At 42.2% G+C, this 18,457-nt stretch overlaps 2 protein-coding genes across 2 annotated transcripts; one reads left to right on the top strand and one right to left on the bottom strand.

The window, feature by feature from the left end:
• Positions 1-393: 393 nt before the first annotated feature.
• On the bottom strand, positions 394-9,748 carry slc3a2a (solute carrier family 3 member 2a). Its single transcript, XM_086059588.1, has 12 exons — positions 9,733-9,748; positions 6,193-6,345; positions 5,260-5,450; positions 5,005-5,189; positions 4,267-4,440; positions 3,246-3,340; positions 3,016-3,155; positions 2,539-2,648; positions 2,253-2,452; positions 1,549-1,629; positions 1,251-1,470; positions 394-1,008 (listed from the first exon to the last, which is right to left on the bottom strand). The coding sequence occupies exons 3-12, from the start codon at positions 5,448-5,450 to the stop codon at positions 869-871; spliced, it is 1,536 nt and encodes a 511-aa protein (XP_085915714.1). The 5' UTR covers positions 6,193-6,345; positions 9,733-9,748; the 3' UTR covers positions 394-868.
• Positions 9,163-15,621, top strand: snx15 (sorting nexin 15). Its single transcript, XM_086059592.1, has 7 exons — positions 9,163-9,353; positions 9,740-9,902; positions 10,223-10,338; positions 11,303-11,567; positions 11,679-11,849; positions 11,911-12,105; positions 13,471-15,621. Exons 1-7 carry the CDS (start codon positions 9,201-9,203, stop codon positions 13,608-13,610), a joined length of 1,203 nt encoding a protein of 400 aa, XP_085915718.1. The 5' UTR covers positions 9,163-9,200; the 3' UTR covers positions 13,611-15,621.
• The last annotated feature ends 2,836 nt before the right edge of the window (positions 15,622-18,457 follow it).

The raw sequence follows: 18,457 nt of genomic DNA, 5'->3' as shown, positions 1-18,457 counted from the left end.
CAAACTGTCAAGATTTGGGAGGGAGTCAGACTGAGAGTCGGCCATGAGTGTGCACGGAGGCGGCCAAAGCGACAAGTAGGTTTGATTCCCAGTATAGTCACCTTCAAACTTCCCCTTTTGACACCACAGCGGCCCCGAATTAAGTTTCCTCCACACGTTCTGACATTTGAGAAGATGCTGCGAAGTTGAAAAGAATTCATAAGAAGACTGATTCACAAACACTGAATTTGCCGTTTTCTACATGTTTTTAGACTGTTTAACAGTGTTCCGCTACAAAGCAATGCATTTTTAATACACAAACATTTTCGTCACCGTACTCCCAAGTTGTTGGTTGTTCCGCTGATTTTTAACATTTGGTACGTTTCACTGTCACACATGACAAGTACACGCAAGTCAGTACAGAACTTTCTGTTTATTCATTTCCGTTAACAGACATTTCTTCAACAACTCTTTAGTGTCAGAACATTTGCGCCTCTCAGGCTCAGGCTGGCTTTCAAATTATATCCAAACAATAAATGGACAACTTCTTCTAAGAATTAAAAAAAAAAATCTGACTATAAGTTACTTCTAAAAAAAAAAAAGCATACAGAGAAATAGCCAAACAACAATAACGGAATGTCAAACTTTTGTAAACAATCTGCATATTCATGGAGTGCATGTCTGGAGGGTCGCCAGCTTTTTTTTTTTTTTAAACAAAAATAATAAATCAAATAGCCAAAATGCAACTGGACTGGCCAATACACAATAATTGTATCATTTTCATGAACCCAATTTAGTTCTGTAAAACGTGTCAGGCGTTTCAACAAGCCACCTATTTGTCAAACCAATCTACTGGTGACTTTCCTGCAACTTATCGCCATCTTTAGCCCTAGTAGGGGAACTGCAGGAGGACGCCTTGTCCGGGTTTCAGCGTGATTTTGTCCAGGTCCACTGTAGAGTCGACCTCCATTTCTGAATCCGTGGACAACTTCACCGTAGCAGTTTTTGGTAACTTGACTTCTTCTGACCCTGTAAAGAGAAATCAGAAATTTGCCTTGAAATACATTGTACACGTTTGAGGATAATTGTGATTATTTACAATAGAGTATAATCTTGATGTCCCTGTGTGTGTCTAAACTGTGGCCCCAAGCATTAGAGCACCCCGTTGTTGACCATGAGTGCACGTCACACAGGGGTAAAAATTTTTTTTATAATAAAACAAGGGGGGCAAAAATAAATCAAAAAGTATTGACTAGCATGGCGGAACTTGCCTGTCGGCACCAACGTGAGCTGAAGTGTCTCCGACGCGTCGCCCCAGTTGACCGCCGTGACGAATCGTTCGCTTTGGTCCCACAGGCGCAGGAAAGCCAGCGAGGAGGCGGAGGACTGGAGAGGGTAGTAGTCGCCGTAGAGGAGGGAGCGCTCTTTGCCTCGCAGGTCACTGAGGGATTTGAACCACTTCCTCACGGCGACGTATTCCTCGCGCTCGGCCTGCGCGGGGCAGAATAGAGCAAGCGTGAAAACCAAAACGTCCTAATTTAGAAGCACTCGGCTTCGTCAAGCGCTGACCTCTGTTGTCTCGTTGGCGGCGGCTCCTTCGGCATTGGGTTCCTTGTCGAGGTCCCAAACCATTTTGGGAGCTTTTTCACCCTGATGAGGACGCAAATGCACATGGTTAGATAATCATTCATGCCACTTCTACATTGCAAGCTTTATAATATTTGAGAACATTCCCCTTACCAACGCGTAAATTTATTTTTTTCAATACTCCCACAAGTCAGAATTTAGACTTTTTTGTAGTACTACAGCAATTAACAGTTGCTTGAGGCATCATAGTAAAAAAAATGAATGCTAATTTATGTTAGCTCATTTATGGTATTTCACATTATATTTTAGCATTAGCACAAAATCAGATGTTTTGTCGAACATTTTAGTTTTTATACATAATAAATTATTTTATTTCATGTCAGTTTCCCAGTAAACTTCAACTGGATTTGACAAAGAGCCAAGGACTACTTTAAAAGTGTTTAAAAAGGTCAAATGTGCTTCAAGTGTGGCACAGAAGAACAAACAAATGGTCTTACCATATCAATGATTAATATTCAGTGCTATATTTGTTCAAGGGTAGAACAATTTTAAGCTTGTCCACTAGATGGCGGAAGGTAGCCAATATTGGTGGTGCTGTGAGATTGTTCGAATGCATAATGATGACTTGTTTTAATAAAGTCTGGGATTTTTTTTACCTCAAAAAGCAAACCCCAAAGTGGCCTTACCTGCATCTGAAGGCCAATCTCGTCACCATAGCTAAAGACTGGCGTTCCGGGCAAGGTGAAAAGCAGCAGTTGGTAGAGTCGGATCAGCGCCCGAGACGCGGCCCGTTTGGACATCTGTTCCCGCTGGGTAGCGCCGAGACCCCAGCACACTCTTCTCTGCTCAGTGTGCAGGACGTTCAAAGCGTTGATGCGCTCCACACCTTTTGCCGATGACATTGGAAGGCGCCGACCGTTAAATGTGAGAACTGGATGGAGGTGTGTGGGGGATGAGCGTTCGGCTGCCTACCTTGACCTTTGGCGCTGAGCAGGTCGGACAGCACCAGATCAGCGCCGGAGGTATTGAGCAACTGGGAGAGCTCGACGGCTGAAACGCCTTCAGCCACTCCCATCAACAACCTGGACAAATCACATCCAGTTCGGCCATGTTGGTCACCACAACATAATGTCCTCCTATACAACACGTTTGACATTTTGCAAAGCTAAATGAACATGTTTGTATAAATTATCCTGGCTGGGCTGAAAAAGGTACTTTGAAGAGCCAAAAAGAAGCAACCGACTTTGAAATCCCTTTATGATTACACAATGATCACTTTGAAGCCGCTCGCTAAACTTCCCCTGCAGCGCTGGAATGCTTTTCATCCCACGCTGAGCAACAGCGTCTAAATGTCAAATGGAAACATTTCCCACAAGTCCTGGAAATATCTCAACTTGCAACCTTCTTGCATATTCAATGTAAAACCGAAGTTTCTTAAGTGGCCGTTACTTTTTCTTGGTGTCCTCCTCGGTGTCATTCCCCTTAACCGCAGCCAGCAACCGAGACAAGTCGCCGGCGTTGGAGGCCGTGGCGAGGTCGGAGATCTTGATGCCGTCCACGCCCAGATTGAGCCAGTGCTCCGCCGCCGCCTGCGAGACACGCGCGCACAGGAGACGTTTACGGTGAAACCTCAAGAGGAGCTCATTTGTATCGAGTGTGTGTCAGTGAGTCCGACTGACCTGGACGCTGTCTATCACGTCGTTGAGGTCGCTGCCGCTGAACCACGGGGAAGCTCCCAGATAATTTGGAGTCAAGTCAAGCACCACAGAAATACCTAAGATCGGAAGAAATGCTCTCAAAGTCACGTGACATCAGCGATGCGGCAATAACGGATGTCATGAAAAACGGTATGGTATCAGTATCGGAATGGGTCTGAAAAATATATATAACTCATTGTCTGCCATTGACGGCTATAGACGTCAAAAATTAATTTGAACTGTTTCTATTAGTTTAACATTATTTCCCACTTTTGTCAACAAGAGTATGAAAACCTAGATTTTTTTTTTATTGTATTAGAACAGATATAACATGTGTGATTAATCGTGAGTTAACTAGTGAAGTCATGCGGTTAATTACGATTAAAATTGTAATCGCCTTGCGCCCCTAATTTTGAATAATCTTTTCTAAAAAAAAATAAAAAATAAAAAAGATTATTAAAACAATTTTGTTTAAAAGAAAAGACTATTAAAAAGTAGGGGCATCAGGAAACTAAAATTTTCAAGTAATTAATCGCATGACTTCACAAGTTAACTCACGATTAATCACAAATCTTATATCTGTTCTAAATGTAGAAAAAAAATTCTAGGTTTTCATACTATCGTTAACAAAAATGGAAAATAATGTTAAACTAATAGAAATAGTTAAAATTATTATTTTTAAGTCTATAGCTGTCAATGGCGGGAATGAGTTAAAATATAAGCCACCACATTTTGGGGGGCCTTTTTTAAATTGCCAAAAGATGGCGCTAAAGCAACATGCAATTTGTCAAGGAAACATTTTAAGTGATTTTTTTTAAAGGGGAATACTATAAAATGGATTATAAACTACTGCTAATTACAGTCACAGTTTAAACTATTAATAAAGCAAATTCTAAGCATTTTTAAGGGGGTGTCAATTACCTGCATTTTTTTTTTAACTATTCACAGCTGGGCTTATTCCTCACCCCCCCACGAATTACGACAACATGGATGGGGCACCCACCTTTCTTATGGGCCTTTTCCAGCACTGTGATCAGGTCTTTCTCACTCCCCTGATTCGGGTCAATCTGCTTCAGGTTGAGAGTGTTGGGCTGGTCCGCCTGCACGGTGTGAAGAGGGCCGAGAACCAAACCTTTCACCTTCAGCTGGTTGACGACGTCCAGATTTTTCTCAATACCTGCACGAGGAGAGAGGAGAGAGACTGTTTGCGGGATGTGAAGGTCGCTTGTCTTGACACAAGGCAGGAACATGCGAACAATCCCGCTTTGCGGCCCATGTGAGTACAAAAAGTTCCTTCATGCGTGGCTGGTGATTGGAATCCTGCCAAAATTTGTTGGAACGCCAGCCAAGCCTCCCCTCCAGCGGCACAATAAATGCCCCCTCCTCCTAAGTGAGTGCGGTAACTAAAGCGCTGAGCCTAGCTAAAGCTGTAAAATAGCAGAAGTCTAACTGAATAGCTGTTAGCCACGCATAAAAACGCTTGAGTTGCTTAACCTTCAGCTGATATCAGAGCACATGATACTAAAAAAAAAAAAAAAAAAATGACTCAGGGCTTTCGTGTTCGTTAGACCTTTAGACACTGCATGTGTCAGCAAGTTTGGTGTGAAGCCAAGCAGTGACAACTTGAGCCTGGTCTCAGTCGGGACACGTGAAGTCGAGCTATTTTGAGGAGTTTATCAAGTGTCAAAGTGTTGCCTCACAATCTCAATGCTAAAAAGTTAGAAAGCAATACATTTAGTACCTGCCAAATCATTTGCGAAAGCCTCAGCATCCGAAATCTGGTACAGAGGTCCCTCGTTCCACCAGTTCATGTCCGGGATGGGTTTGCAGCGCGGTGCCTGGACAATGATGGCGATGGCGCCGGCCAGCATGCCAGCCCAGCCCAGCCAGAAGAGGATGAGCAGCACCCAGCGGGTCCTGACCCATCTAAAAACAAAGGCCTTTCTTTTAGAATGAACCCCAGGGGGGATCCACCAAACGGTCTAGCAGCTCTTACCTTGGAGTGCCAGCAACCTTCATGAGTTCTTCTTTGGACAGGCCAGTGAACGCCACCTCTTCTTTAGGAACCTTAACCATGACGCTGCCATTTTTCTCACCGCTGACCTCCTGCCCATCACCTGTCATGGGCTGCTTCTCAGGGTCCAGCTCGTTGAGCTCCACATCCTTCATGTCAACCTCTGCGTTCATCTTTATTCAATGGTGCAGATGGAAAACGGACACAAAATGGCGGTCATTTAGGTGAACTGACAGCAGTCGAACTTAGCTTTTAGATGGGTCCAGATAAGAAATAATAGTTGATGAAAATAAATATACAAATCCACTGGCCTTGAGAGCAAGGTTTGAGTTTTACATGTTTTACACAATATACCACTTGTTACACATGTATACCACTCAGTCTTTTGAGAAAAATACTATGTTTTGGGCATTCTAAAAATCCACTTTATTAGCATTGAGAGCATATGTTGCGTTTTTGTCATTTTAGGGGGACAAAAGCCACTTTAATGGCCTTTGGAGCAAGTATTGTTTTTTATTTTTAAGACGCTACAACTTTAATAGTAGCTACTTCGTTACATGTACTACTTTGAGGCTCTATTGCCGATAATAAATCAGTTAACTGTGCCCTATAGACAACAATGAGCTATTGTCTGACGTAATTGTCTGTAAACGTTGCACGAGGCTGTTGCTAGCTAGCGTGCTAACCAACCAACTGATGAATTATTAATTAAAAAAAAAACTATTTAAAAAAAGTATTTTGTAATAGTAACACCGAATGGGCAACCCGACTGCTCATTCAGGCCACAATTGACCGATAAATAATATTTCCCCTTACTTTTAACACGTTATTGAAAGATGACGAAACCGACTACGTCATCACAGCGGCACATGTTCTTTCTGTTGGAAAACTAGGCAACAAAATGATTGTATTTACCTGTTTTGTGGTAATAATGAAGCCGTGGCTGTACTTGGCCAATCCTTTCCAGTCGGTTTGTAATCTGATTCGAAAAGCAGCTCAGTGTGTTTATGTAGCTGCCCTGCCTGGTGAGTTGTGAGCCCTCCTCCCGTGTGGGTGGCGACACTCTTCCTAGAAAACAAGTACAGACGACGCCCTAAAGACTTTTTCTATCATCATATATGAGCACAATAAACGCTTCAAATGATTACGGTGCATCCGTAGGTTGTATGTACTCGTTTGTTCTTCTATGGGTTCTTTGGCCCAGTTTGTACTGGAAACACAGGTTTGCTAGGAGTTATGTGAACTAAGAATATAATGCAAACGCTCTTAAAACTTGGGTCAACAACTTGTGATGCAATCAAAGGCTTCATTGGATCTTGTGATCAAGTCGATTCATTCATTCAAATTGCGTTACTCTTGTCACCCTTTGATTGGATCATTGGTTGAAGTTTTAAAAGCACTGCTATCAAAATACAGAGTGAACAGTCGTGATACTAAAATACACGTACCTTAGTGTAGTTCTGGGAAAAGCTCCTATAGAAAGGATATGCCGTGTACTGCTGGGGAATGAGTAGTTAAATTGCTTCTTTCAACATATTAAACTCAAAATACAAATGGCTAGAATTAAGGCCGACAACTGAGCATAATTTTAAATATATTTATGTTGTTCACAGTGCAAATATAACATGTTTGGGGGGGATGGGTCGCTGTGGGTCTGTGATGTTCACTGGTGAGGAAACGATTAGGTTGAATGACTTTAAAACTTAATATCGACGATTTAATGCAATCTATGACGTTAAATTCTTATTAGCACACAGATGTCTGAGTATTATTAAACATAACATTTTGCCGACCAAGATGGCGTTTCACTTCACATCGCTAGTTTCAAGGCAGCAACACCACAACTAGCTAGGTTGACCGTTATACTCATCTCCCACCATCTTATTTTCATAATCTCAGACCTGCAAAGTTGTATTTAGATGTATTCATGTCCTTAACCCGGGTTCAATAAAACCCCAGGAATTTGGTAGAGGTTAAGAGGTCAGGAGTTGGCCTTGCGGAAATGTATTTTTAATCATGTTTTTTTGTTTATAAGTATAATAAGTCACATCATCGATTTTGACTGAAAAAAAATCTAGTTCAGCCCCTTGAGTGATCTTCAAGCTATATTCCACATGAACAGAAACGTGATGTCGTATCAAAAGTAGCCTCAAAAAACATGTGACTTGGATTCGACCCCGTCAGAAGTCAAACACACGCGCCACCTGTTGCTGTTTTTAGCTGTGGACCGTGGATGTGTGCGCTTGGCCGCGTTTCTGTAACAGAGATGTGGACTTAACAGATGTACGGTGGCTGGCCCTGCACAAAACTAGGTGTTCCCATGCAGTCCCATCTTCTTTCAGAAAAATGTAGGGAGATAAGACGCCAGGAAAAGAAGAGATTAACCAAGAAACAAGAGGTGGAGCTAGTAAAGAGGGGAAACTGGGAAAGGGCAGGATGCCCACGAACATGTTTTTGAGTTTGGGGTGCAGTACATTTGAATACTAGGCACTGAATGAAAGCAACAGTCAATTATTTTTCAACATAAAGCTTTGCTAGAATTTCAGTAGCCACAAGAAGAAGCTCTAAAAGCCTATTTCAGGAGGGTGCATGTGTACCAAGTGTGAAGGGCCGCACGGATGCACGTGAGCACACACATGCAGGGCCTCACTAGAAATTCCTGTCTGATCCCTCTGAGGGAGTTTATTTTGCCTGCACAAGATGGAGGTTCACACGCACACACAAAACCGGTTTAGACTGGCCTAACTCCTATTGAGTGTGGTGTATTCAAGTAATTGTTACAGATCACTCTGGAGCCCAGTTGAACCTTTCTTGCAACGTGCCCTGCATTCAAATTCCACAATACGTACACCATGCACACATGTTGAGACACTCGTTTGGGACTTTTATGACATAAATCAGGGAAAGTCACATGGTTTTTATGTCATGTTATTGCTTTATGGCCTTTCACTGATAACACAGATATAGGCAGTATATAGTAACTCATTATGCAGGCAAATATTAAAAGACTTATATTTAGAAATGTGTAATTGTGCGTATGGTAGCAGAGTGGCGCAGCGGAAGCGTGCTGGGCCCATAACCCAGAGGTCGATGGATCGAAACCATCCTCTGCTAGCTTTTATTTTTTTTTTAGGTATTATTTTATCAACCATTAGTAATTATTTTTTAATGTATTATTTTATCAACCATTAACGGGCATTTGCGATGGAGTTGAAATACATTCACTAAAGACGCTGACTTCCTCAGTATGTTTGTTGTTTCTGCCTTTGTTCTGTTAGTGTGAGACAGGATGAGGCCCAAAACGTTGATCTTTTTCGTCTGTTTTGAAGAAGAACAAAAACAGAGCTCCTACTTTATTGTTTATGAAAGAAACGTGACAATAAATACGTTAGAAATACTGTACACGCGACACAGCATGATGAAAGTACGAGAAGAACAATGTGCTTTTTTTAAAACGATATTGTTACTTTGAGCGCCCCTTGGAGGGTTCTTTTTGTTACTGCAACTACATCGGAGTACAGTACTTGACTGGTCCGTACAGTCATTTTAGCTCTAGCGCAGTCCGGTGGTTTTGTTTTGTACTGCATTTATGCTCTATTTAAATGAAAATTTATGATTGCATGTAACACTAAATCAAATCGTTGGATCAAATTTATAAGACTGTGTGCAAGGATTACATAAACTTGGTAATAACAATGCAATTTAATGCTACTAAATTGCTCCTAATATCGTTTTATAATTCATAGATTTTTGCCATATTCAAACAGAATTGTTTTTAATTGACAGAATACAAATGACAAAACTTGTCAACATATTCAAACTGCAAACAAAAGAGGTCTTTATTACGTCATCACGCACGCTCGTACGTGTAACGTACACGGAACCCGGAAGTGACTCTGGAGGCGGAGGAGTCGCCGCTGTCAATGCACGAACTGAGTCCGCACGCGTTGTTTTGGTTTTATTTATCGCCAAAATTGGACATGTCACGGAAAGACGAAGAATTTTACCGGTTCTTCAGCGTCACTGACATACGCACGCACGAGAAAGGACACACGGAGTATAAAGTGACAGCAAGGGTTAGTTACGTTCAGCGTCAAAACTACTTTGCCATGACGATTACATATTACCGGTTTACATCAAGACTGCCTTGATTATGTCCTGATTTAGTTTGTTTTACGTAATTGTTGTAATTGTTTTAAGTAATTTTTACGAGCGAGTTAAGTTCTTCTGACATACGCAGTGTGGCACATGAGTGCATGAATGAGATCTTGTGATTCATTCATGAGAAGTGCTTTGGAAATTCCTTCTACCATAATCAAAGGGAATCATTTGTCCGTAGCTTAACAGGTTTAGAGGTGTTCTTGATCTTCCTTGGCAAATCCAACCTCATGACTTGCTTCCCCCCTGCTCAAATGTAGCAAATGCATGTTCATACTCAACATGTGATACTTTTACCTTCTAGTTTGTGTCCAAGCTTTATCCAGAGGACGTGAAGGAGGTGGTCGTGTGGACAAGATACTCGGAGCTGAAGAAACTCCACAGCGAGCTGGCCTACACGCACAGGAACCTGTTCCGAAGAGAAGAGGAATTCCCACCGTTTCCACCAGCGCACATCTTTGGCAAAGGTGGATGTGTCAGAAAATGATGCCGGTCCGTCACTCGTCATTCACCAGTGGTCAGGTCACCAGTCCATGATTGTCAGTCCATCAATATTTCAAGGCCGAACCAAATCGTAATCGTCAAGTCAGTCGTCACACGCAATTTTAGCTCCATCATCCTGTGTTAACAGCAGGGACCAAACTTGGGAACAAAATTTGGCCTGGGAAAATATTTGTCAAAGGGTGGGGATGCATCAGTTTGTCGCTGTCGGTACTGACCGGGGTTAGTGACGAATAACGCTGATTTGTGTGATGTTTTCCTGTTAAATTTGCGTTACTGTTCTTAGCCAGGTTCGATGAGGTTGTGATTGAGGAGAGGAGGAAGGCTGCGGAAGACATGCTCGTCTTCTCTACGAGCATACCTGCACTCTTCAACAGCCCACAGCTCTTGGACTTCTTCAGGGTAAGACAAAATGTACACAATCACATTCCACTCCACTCCATATCATATCCCTCCTATGGCAGTGAATTAAACGTATTTCTTATGTTGACATTAGAGATAGACCGATATGCTTTTTTTTTCAGGGCCGATACCGATTATCGGTAGTCAGGGAGGCCGATAACCGATATTTGAAGCCGATATACATTTGCAGGAGAAAAAAAAAAGTTGGAGTCAAACATTTTAATAATAAAATTATAATAAAAACTACAGCACTTGACTGCTTAAATGCCTTCAAGCACATGTTTATTAAACAGCTTTTGTGATTTGCAACATGTTGAAGGTTTTTTGTTTGCCATCAGCTTTTGCACCAACTATAATGCCAACTCCCAAATAGCCACTAATTCGCGGGCTAACTGTTAGCTCGCGGGTTAACCATTCACCCACACGCTAACCCCGGGATAACTCCCAAATAGCCGTTAATTCGCGAGCTAGCCGGTCAGCTCGTGGGCTAATAGTCGCTAATTCGCAAGCTAACGGTGAGCTCGCGGGCTAACCATTCACCCGCACGCTAACTCCCAAATTGTTGCTAATTCGCAAGCTAACTGTTAGCTCGCGGGTTAACCATTCACCCACACGCTAGCCCTGGGATAACTCCCAAATAGCCGCTAAAAAACGGCTATTAGGTTAGCCACAGGCAGTTTTTAATATATCTGCCATCAAAACAAAAAAAGAGGCAGATGCCGATATTCATAAAATGCTGAATATCGGTGCCGATTATCTGTCTATCCCTAGTTGACATGTCTCAATGAACAGTATACACTCGGCTTAAAATAATATACAGTAATGTTACACAATGTGCTGGATCTAGTATGTTGTAAATATGGAACAATAATAAGATCGCGCCTGGGTAGTGATCCAAAACAATTTTTAATTTGAGTCAGATAATTAGTGAATGATTCCTACTCCTCTGTTCTGCCCGCCACAGGACGGAGATGTCACGTGGCCTCAGGAGCACCTACCTAACTTCTCCGATCTACCGGCTCCTCTCATCCCCCTCCCCAAGCGGAGAGCCTCGGACTGCGAGCCGGCAGAGGAGGAGGCGGGCAGGGAGGCGCCCACTTTGCCCCAGGACCTGGGTACCAACCTGGGGATTAACATGGGAAAGCCTGAAGTAGCGGCTGAGGCCTACAGCGAGATGAGTCAAGTTGAAGGAGACGACGCCTGTACGGAAGCAGAGCTGGACGACAGAGGTGTGGTTCATTTTTAGCAATTAGTAGCAATTTTTATGCTGCAAAATGGGGGGGGGGGTTTCGCTGTCCAACATGTGGACAAGTCATACAGTAGTTAATCAACTTTTCTAGTCACGTCTCCAGCCAGAACGCACACATCGCAAACATCTCAGGAGGAGGAGGATGAGGATGAGCAACTTTATGACGCGGTGGTGGAAGGGTGCGCCTCACCGCCGAAAGAGGTTGTCTGGCCGGCGCTGACTGACAATGACCTGGCTGTGTTTGATCCCTGCTATAAACGAGGTATAGGCAAATCAAGCCTAAAATAAAAAAAAAAAATAACTAATTTCTCCATCTGTTGCAGACATATGCAAATCCTGTGGCGACCATTCCGAGTTGTTTTCGTTGCCAATAAGCAATGTGGCAAATGAGGCGACGTATTTGAACCGAGCGGGCGCCGAGCTGACGTCTGCCATTGCAAAGGAGGCGGAGGGAGAAGTGAGCGCCGCCATTTGTGGATACAGGACGGTGGTGGACGTGCTCATTACTGGAGTGAAGGGTGAGATACAAGCATGGAACATGGTAGCACGTCTTGCTCACAGTTGATTGAGATGGGGGGGGTTCGACTCTTGGCTTCAGCCTTCCTGGGTGCAGTTTAATGGACACTTGGTACTTCCTCCCACATTCCAAAATCATGCACGTTAGCGTCTTTGATGACTCTAAATAGGTGTGAATACGAGTTTCGTGTTTGTGTAAATAAGCTGGATGTCATGTTGTCAACACCTATACAGTGAAACCTTGGTTTTCGTTATTAATCCGTTCCAAAAAGTACAAAAATTTAAATCAAATTCAGCGGTCAGCAACCATTTTGAAACAGAGAGTTACTTCTTGGGTACTGATTAACTCATTCACTGCCATTGACGGCTATAGATGTCAAAAATTCATTTGAACTATTTCTATTAGTTTAACATATTTTCCCCATTTTTGTTAACAAGAGTATGCAAACCTATATTTTTTTTAATTGTACATTTAGAACAGATATAACATTTGTGACTAATTGTGAGTTAACTAGTGAAGTCATGCGATTCATTACGATTAAAAATCTTAATTACCTGACGCCCCTAATTTTTGATAATCTTTTTTTTTTAATCGCGTCAGGTGTCTTAATTAATCGCATGACTTCAATAGTTAACTCACGATTAATCACAAATTTTATATCTGTTCTAAATGTACAAAAAAAAATCATAAGAGTATGAATCTTGTTAACAAAAGTGGAAAAAGTGTTAAACCAATAGAAACAGTTCAAATGAATTTTTGACGTCTATAGCCGTCAATGGCAGTGAATGGGTTAATGCAAAGAGCTGTTTGATACACACCTGAAATAATTTAATCATATGTTGTTATTATTAGAGTTGTGGGGGGGGGGGGGGTCGGCACAAAAATGAGTCGACAGAATATAAATGACTAATAAAATAATATATGAAAATTAAACTTCATGTTTAACTTAATATCAACATTATTTAAGCTAATCCCAGTCATTACAGTATTATAGCACCCTCTGTTGTTAGAAAGTCTATACTGCAGCTAACCAATAAATTACATGGCGAAGGCAGTAAAGTTCAGCAGTGCAAAAGCTTCACTCAAGAAAGTGCTGCACCCCATAATCACAGCAATGTCTGACAAGACTTCATTTAGGTTAAACCTGCGGTTCCGCTGCATTTGTTTCCCACTACATATTCTGCATCTCAGCAGAATCAAACGGGTTTTTGGTTCAGAACATAACGAAGCGTGCAGTCTCGTGCTGTAATGGTTTATCTCGTGGGAAAGCGCATTGGGTTTGGCCCTTTGAGTGTGACGACCCCCCCCCCCTTTTTTTTTGCGGCAAACCTGATTTGGAAATTCTCCTCCTCCTTCGTGTTTCCAGACGATCCGGATCCAGCGCGAAAGGAGGACGTCATGCGAAAGATCGCTCAGTATCTGGAACACGCCGAGAAGCTGCTGGAAGGACACGCATCACCCACAGATGCACAGGACGAACATACTAGGGATGGGTCGATAGAGTAACTCCCGATTCGACGCTGTGACGATATGTGGCCCCGTGAAAACGATAATATCACGATATCTACGATATATTGTCCGAAATGTTCTCAACATAATATCACGATATTCAGTATGTGAGTGAAAGTGGAAACTTGCCAACAGTTCTTCTTCGCCAATAGTGTCTAGACACCAGTTCTTCGCCACTGCTTCCGCCTACTTTACTGCCGTTTTGGGGAATAGCGCCCCCACAAACATGACAGAAGAGATGAAGTACTGACGGTGACAGCAACGGTCACGGTTTGAATCGAATCACAGATTTGAGTCACAGATCGAATCGTTTTTCGGAACAGCGAAAAAAAACAAAAGATAAATAGTACTTTGTCTTCATTTTTAAAACACATTTGCCCATTTCAAACAAAAAAAATAAACTAAAAATGTTTAATATGACTGTTTAAGATTTAGGAACACAACTTTGAAAGTGCAATATGAAACAGATATCCGATATCCGGATATATTGGGAGTTCGACCAACCAGTCCACATGTGCTTTGTGGACTTGGAGAAGGCGTTTGACCGTGTCCCTCGGGGAGTCCTGTGGGGGGTGCTTCGGGAGTACGGGGTACCGAGCCCCCTATTACGGGCTGTTCGGTCCCGGTACGACCCATGTCAGAGTTTGGTCCGCATTGCCGGCAGTAAGTCGAATTTGTTTCCAGTGAGGGTTGGACTCCGCCAAGGTTGCCCTTTGTCACCGATTCTGTTCATAACTTTTACGGACAGAATTTCTAGGCGCAGCCGAGGCGTCAAGGGGGTCCGGTTTGGTGGCCTCAACATTGCATCTCTGCTTTTTGCAGATGATGTGGTGCTGTTGGCTTCTTCAAGCCGTGATCTCCAGCGAGCTCTCCCTTAGAGATAGGGTAAGAAGTTCGGTCATCTGGGAGGGACTCAGTGTCGAGCCGCTACTCCTCCCCGTTGAGGTGGCCCGGGCATCTGGTTCGGATGCCTCCTGGACGCCTCCCTGGAGAGGTGTTCCGGGCATGTCCCGAGGGCAAGGACACGCTGGAGAGACTATGTCTCTCGGCTGGCCTGAGAATGCCTTGGGATCCCGTCGGAGGAGCTGGTTGAAGTGGCTGGGGAGAGGGAAGTCTGGGCTTCCCTGCTAAAGCTGCTGCCCCCGCGACCCGACCGGATAAGCGGCAAATGATGGATGGATGGATGAAGCATCTTATTTTATACATGGCCCATGTATAAAATAACAAGGTATTAATAGCTTAAAGTTGTGTTCCTAAAATCTATATGGCTATATTTGACATTTTGAGTTAGGCAAAGGTGTTTTATAAAATGAAGACAAAGTTCTATTTTTTTTATCTTTTTATTTTTTTTATAATGAAAAAGTTCATCAAATTCTAGGATATTGAAAAAGACTGAAAGCAAGCAAGCCAGGTAACAGCTGTCACTCATTTACTGTTGCCAGCCAGGCACTTGTTGCTAATGCTAACACTAGCTGCTAGCCATGAACGTCTGAGACTTGTGTATCATACGATGAATAATTAACGAGGGGTTTCTTAGCATCCTAAATTAGCAATTAAAAATACTTTCAGGATGGCATTATGACAATGTTGGCCAAAATGTCAATAAAAACTTCAATATGTAAGACGAAGTGTGGAAAACTCATGCTAGCGGCAATGCCGTCACGCCGCTTGACTTGTTTAGCTTCATTTTGAAGTTTCCAGGCAGCGTTTTACGTTGAGTATGTTTCCAGCTTTCTTGACATGTCTGAATTGACGGGATAAATCCATTACGTGGTATGTTGTCCTAAAATACCGATATCGGCTTTTAGTGTATCACCACGAGAACATGCATTGTAAAAATAAACATACAATAAGAACCACCAAATTCTCAGGACTGACCTTTTAAAAACATTTGCACGGTGGCTCGTTCGGACCAAAACCTACAGACTCCATCTGCCATATTTTCTCATTGGACGTGTGTATAAAGTAATTTGCACTGTTTTCTTAATAAATACTGTTTGGAATTACACCACAGATTGCTTATTTTAGAAGGTGACGTTGGGAGGGGGGAACAAAAAAAAAAAAAGGTTTTGACCGAGTGTGAGGAAGCAGAGGGATCATATCGGTGGCATGCAGCCTCCCTGGAGAGGAGAGAGGGATGATGGACGAGTGGAAGGACAGACAGATGGAGAGCTGACAAAAGCAGAGGAAAGAGCGGTCGTGGGGGAGCGGGAGATAACTGAGGGGAAAAAAGGAGGGATACGATTAGAGGATAAGCACAGATCATCCATTTATTGTTGAAGGGATGGAAAAAGTGACCCTCCCTCGTCCTCTGTATTCATCTTTTTTTTTTTTCTTTCTCCCTGGCACTTTTGTTTTGAGCATTGTGGCGAGGACGGGGGGGGGGGGGGGGGGGGGTGAAAGTGGAAGATAACACCGCTCCATCCTGTTACACAGCCCTCCACCTCGCTCTGCCCATCCCTCGCTTTTTGCGCCGCTCCACCTGCGTGGAGCGAGAACGTGGACGGAGGGATGGATGGATGGATAAAATGGAGGAATAACATTAGCATGCTGAGAGTGTCAGCACGCTCTTTTTTTTTTTCCCCCCCTCTATCACCATCCCCCTTTCCATCCCTCTCTTTTTCTCCTCACTGGTCACTGCAATTATACCATCAAAACACTCCAGCCTGAGAGCATAATAGCTTATCACCGTGCGTGTTATCACAAGGGATCAAAATGGATGTGTGTGTGTGTGTGTGCGCGCATCATTTTGTGCCATACATGGTGCATTACGTGTGCACGTACGACAGGGAGGGCAGCTGTTATGTGCAACTTTGTATGCAAGCGAATTCACCATGTGTGTGGAAAAACTGCTTCTCCAACCTTTGACCACACGGCGAGAGGCCCACTTTCCAAAGCGTTGTACATTATTTTGGTCCCCCCCCCCCCCCCCACGTGCGCAGGAGAAGTTATGACCTACATGCCCGGCCGCCATCGCGCCAACACTGACACCTTTGGTTGCCCGCCACACTCTTTGCTTTGTGTTTTTCAACCCTCCCCACACCCACTTCTGCTGCTTCCTCTTTCCCTTCATCCAACACACACACACACACACACACACACACACACACACACACACACACACACACACACACACACACACACACACACACACACACACACACACACACACACACACACACACACACACGCACGCACCCCTGTATGAGCGTTTTCACTGTCTGTGGCTGTTCGTTTTCATTCACCTTGCCCTCAGCTATTTCAGCGTGTATGTGTGAGCGTGAGTCTCACACAATCGCAGTACAGCCGTGCCTTGAGATATGAGCGAACCAAATGTTCACGTACATTTTGAGCAAAAGAAAAAAAAAAGTGCTGTTATGTGGCAGTTTGTCCGATCCTAAAACTCTTAAAAAAAAAAGAAGAAGTTCATTTCCACTCCCAGTTGAAGTTTACTGTGAAAATAAACAAAAATAATTGTAATTAACTCATTCACTGCCATTGACGACTATAGACGTCAAAAATAAATTTTAACTATTTCTATTAGTTTAACATTTTTTTCCGCTTTTGTTAACAAGAGTATGAAAACCTAGTGTTTTTTTATATTATATTATATATTTTTATATATAATTTTTTTATCATCTTTCCTTTAAAAAAAAAAGAAAAGATTATTTAAAAAAATGAAATCAGGCGATTACAATTTGTAATCGTAATTATTCGCATGACTTCACTGGTTAACTCACGATTAGTCACATATTTGATATCTGTTCTAAATGAACAGCAACAAAAAATCTAGGTTTTCATACTCTTGGAAAAAAATTAACTAGTAGAAATAGTTCAAATGAATTTTTGTCGTCTATAGCTGTCAATGTCAGTGAATGAGTTAAAACACAACGACATGACTTAGCCTATAAGTTAGCTAGCTTAATGCTAACACATGGGAAAGGCTATAGAATAGACAGACTAACCAAGAGCAGCTGTGTTATGCCTTCGGGAACAGATATTTAAAACTAAAAGTGAAGCAAAACATGGATAAATACTAGTATAACAATTCTTTATCCTCCGTAAAAATTTTTATATCACTGCTACTGCAGCTTTTTTAAAGACTTGTATCAGTCTCCTCCATCTCCATGTCTGTATTATACTGCCCCCAAGTGGCCAAGGCATGCACACCAGAAGGAGCAGCCCAATGTCGAAATGAAGCATAAATTGTTTAATTCTTTACATTCTAGGGATGGGCGAGTACTGACTCCAGCCTTATTTCAAATTTCTTATCTCTGACAGAATTATATATTATTATTTTTTTATGAACTGCATTACAATTTTATGAAAGTTTACAAAGTATATATTATTGCTTCGAGTACATTATTAGTGTGATGCCGACTGACTGTTTTGTCAGAACGAAACAAAAGGTCTTTCTTTGAAATAATCTGTAAATAGTTAAATGTGATGTGTAAAAAACACTACTGGTATAGGTTACTTGGCATTGGGATGGAAAAAAAAAAGTGGGATTGAACATTTTTATTAGGTAAAGCATTTTGGAGCGTAATTTTTCTTTGTTTTAAAACACACTACAATTGTTGTTGTTTTTTGGGGGTGGGGGGGTGTAACAGATTAACTCATTCACTGCCATTGACGGATTTAGACGTTAAAAATTTATTTTTAACTATTAGTTTAACATTTTTTCCCACTTTTGTTAAGAGTATGAAAACCTAGAGAAAAAAGTAATGCGATTAATTACGAAAAAATTTAATTGCATGACGGCCCTAATTTTTTTCTTTTTTTAAAAAAAGAAAGAAATTTAATAAATTTCTTATTTTTAATTTTTAATAATCTATTTTTCCCCG

This window comes from Leptonotus elevatus, chromosome 17 (assembly GCF_054856555.1).
Source record: "Leptonotus elevatus isolate MCC_2025b chromosome 17, RoL_Lele_1.0, whole genome shotgun sequence".
NCBI lineage: Eukaryota > Metazoa > Chordata > Actinopteri > Syngnathiformes > Syngnathidae > Leptonotus > Leptonotus elevatus.
This window is presented reverse-complemented; position numbering and strand designations above follow the sequence as displayed.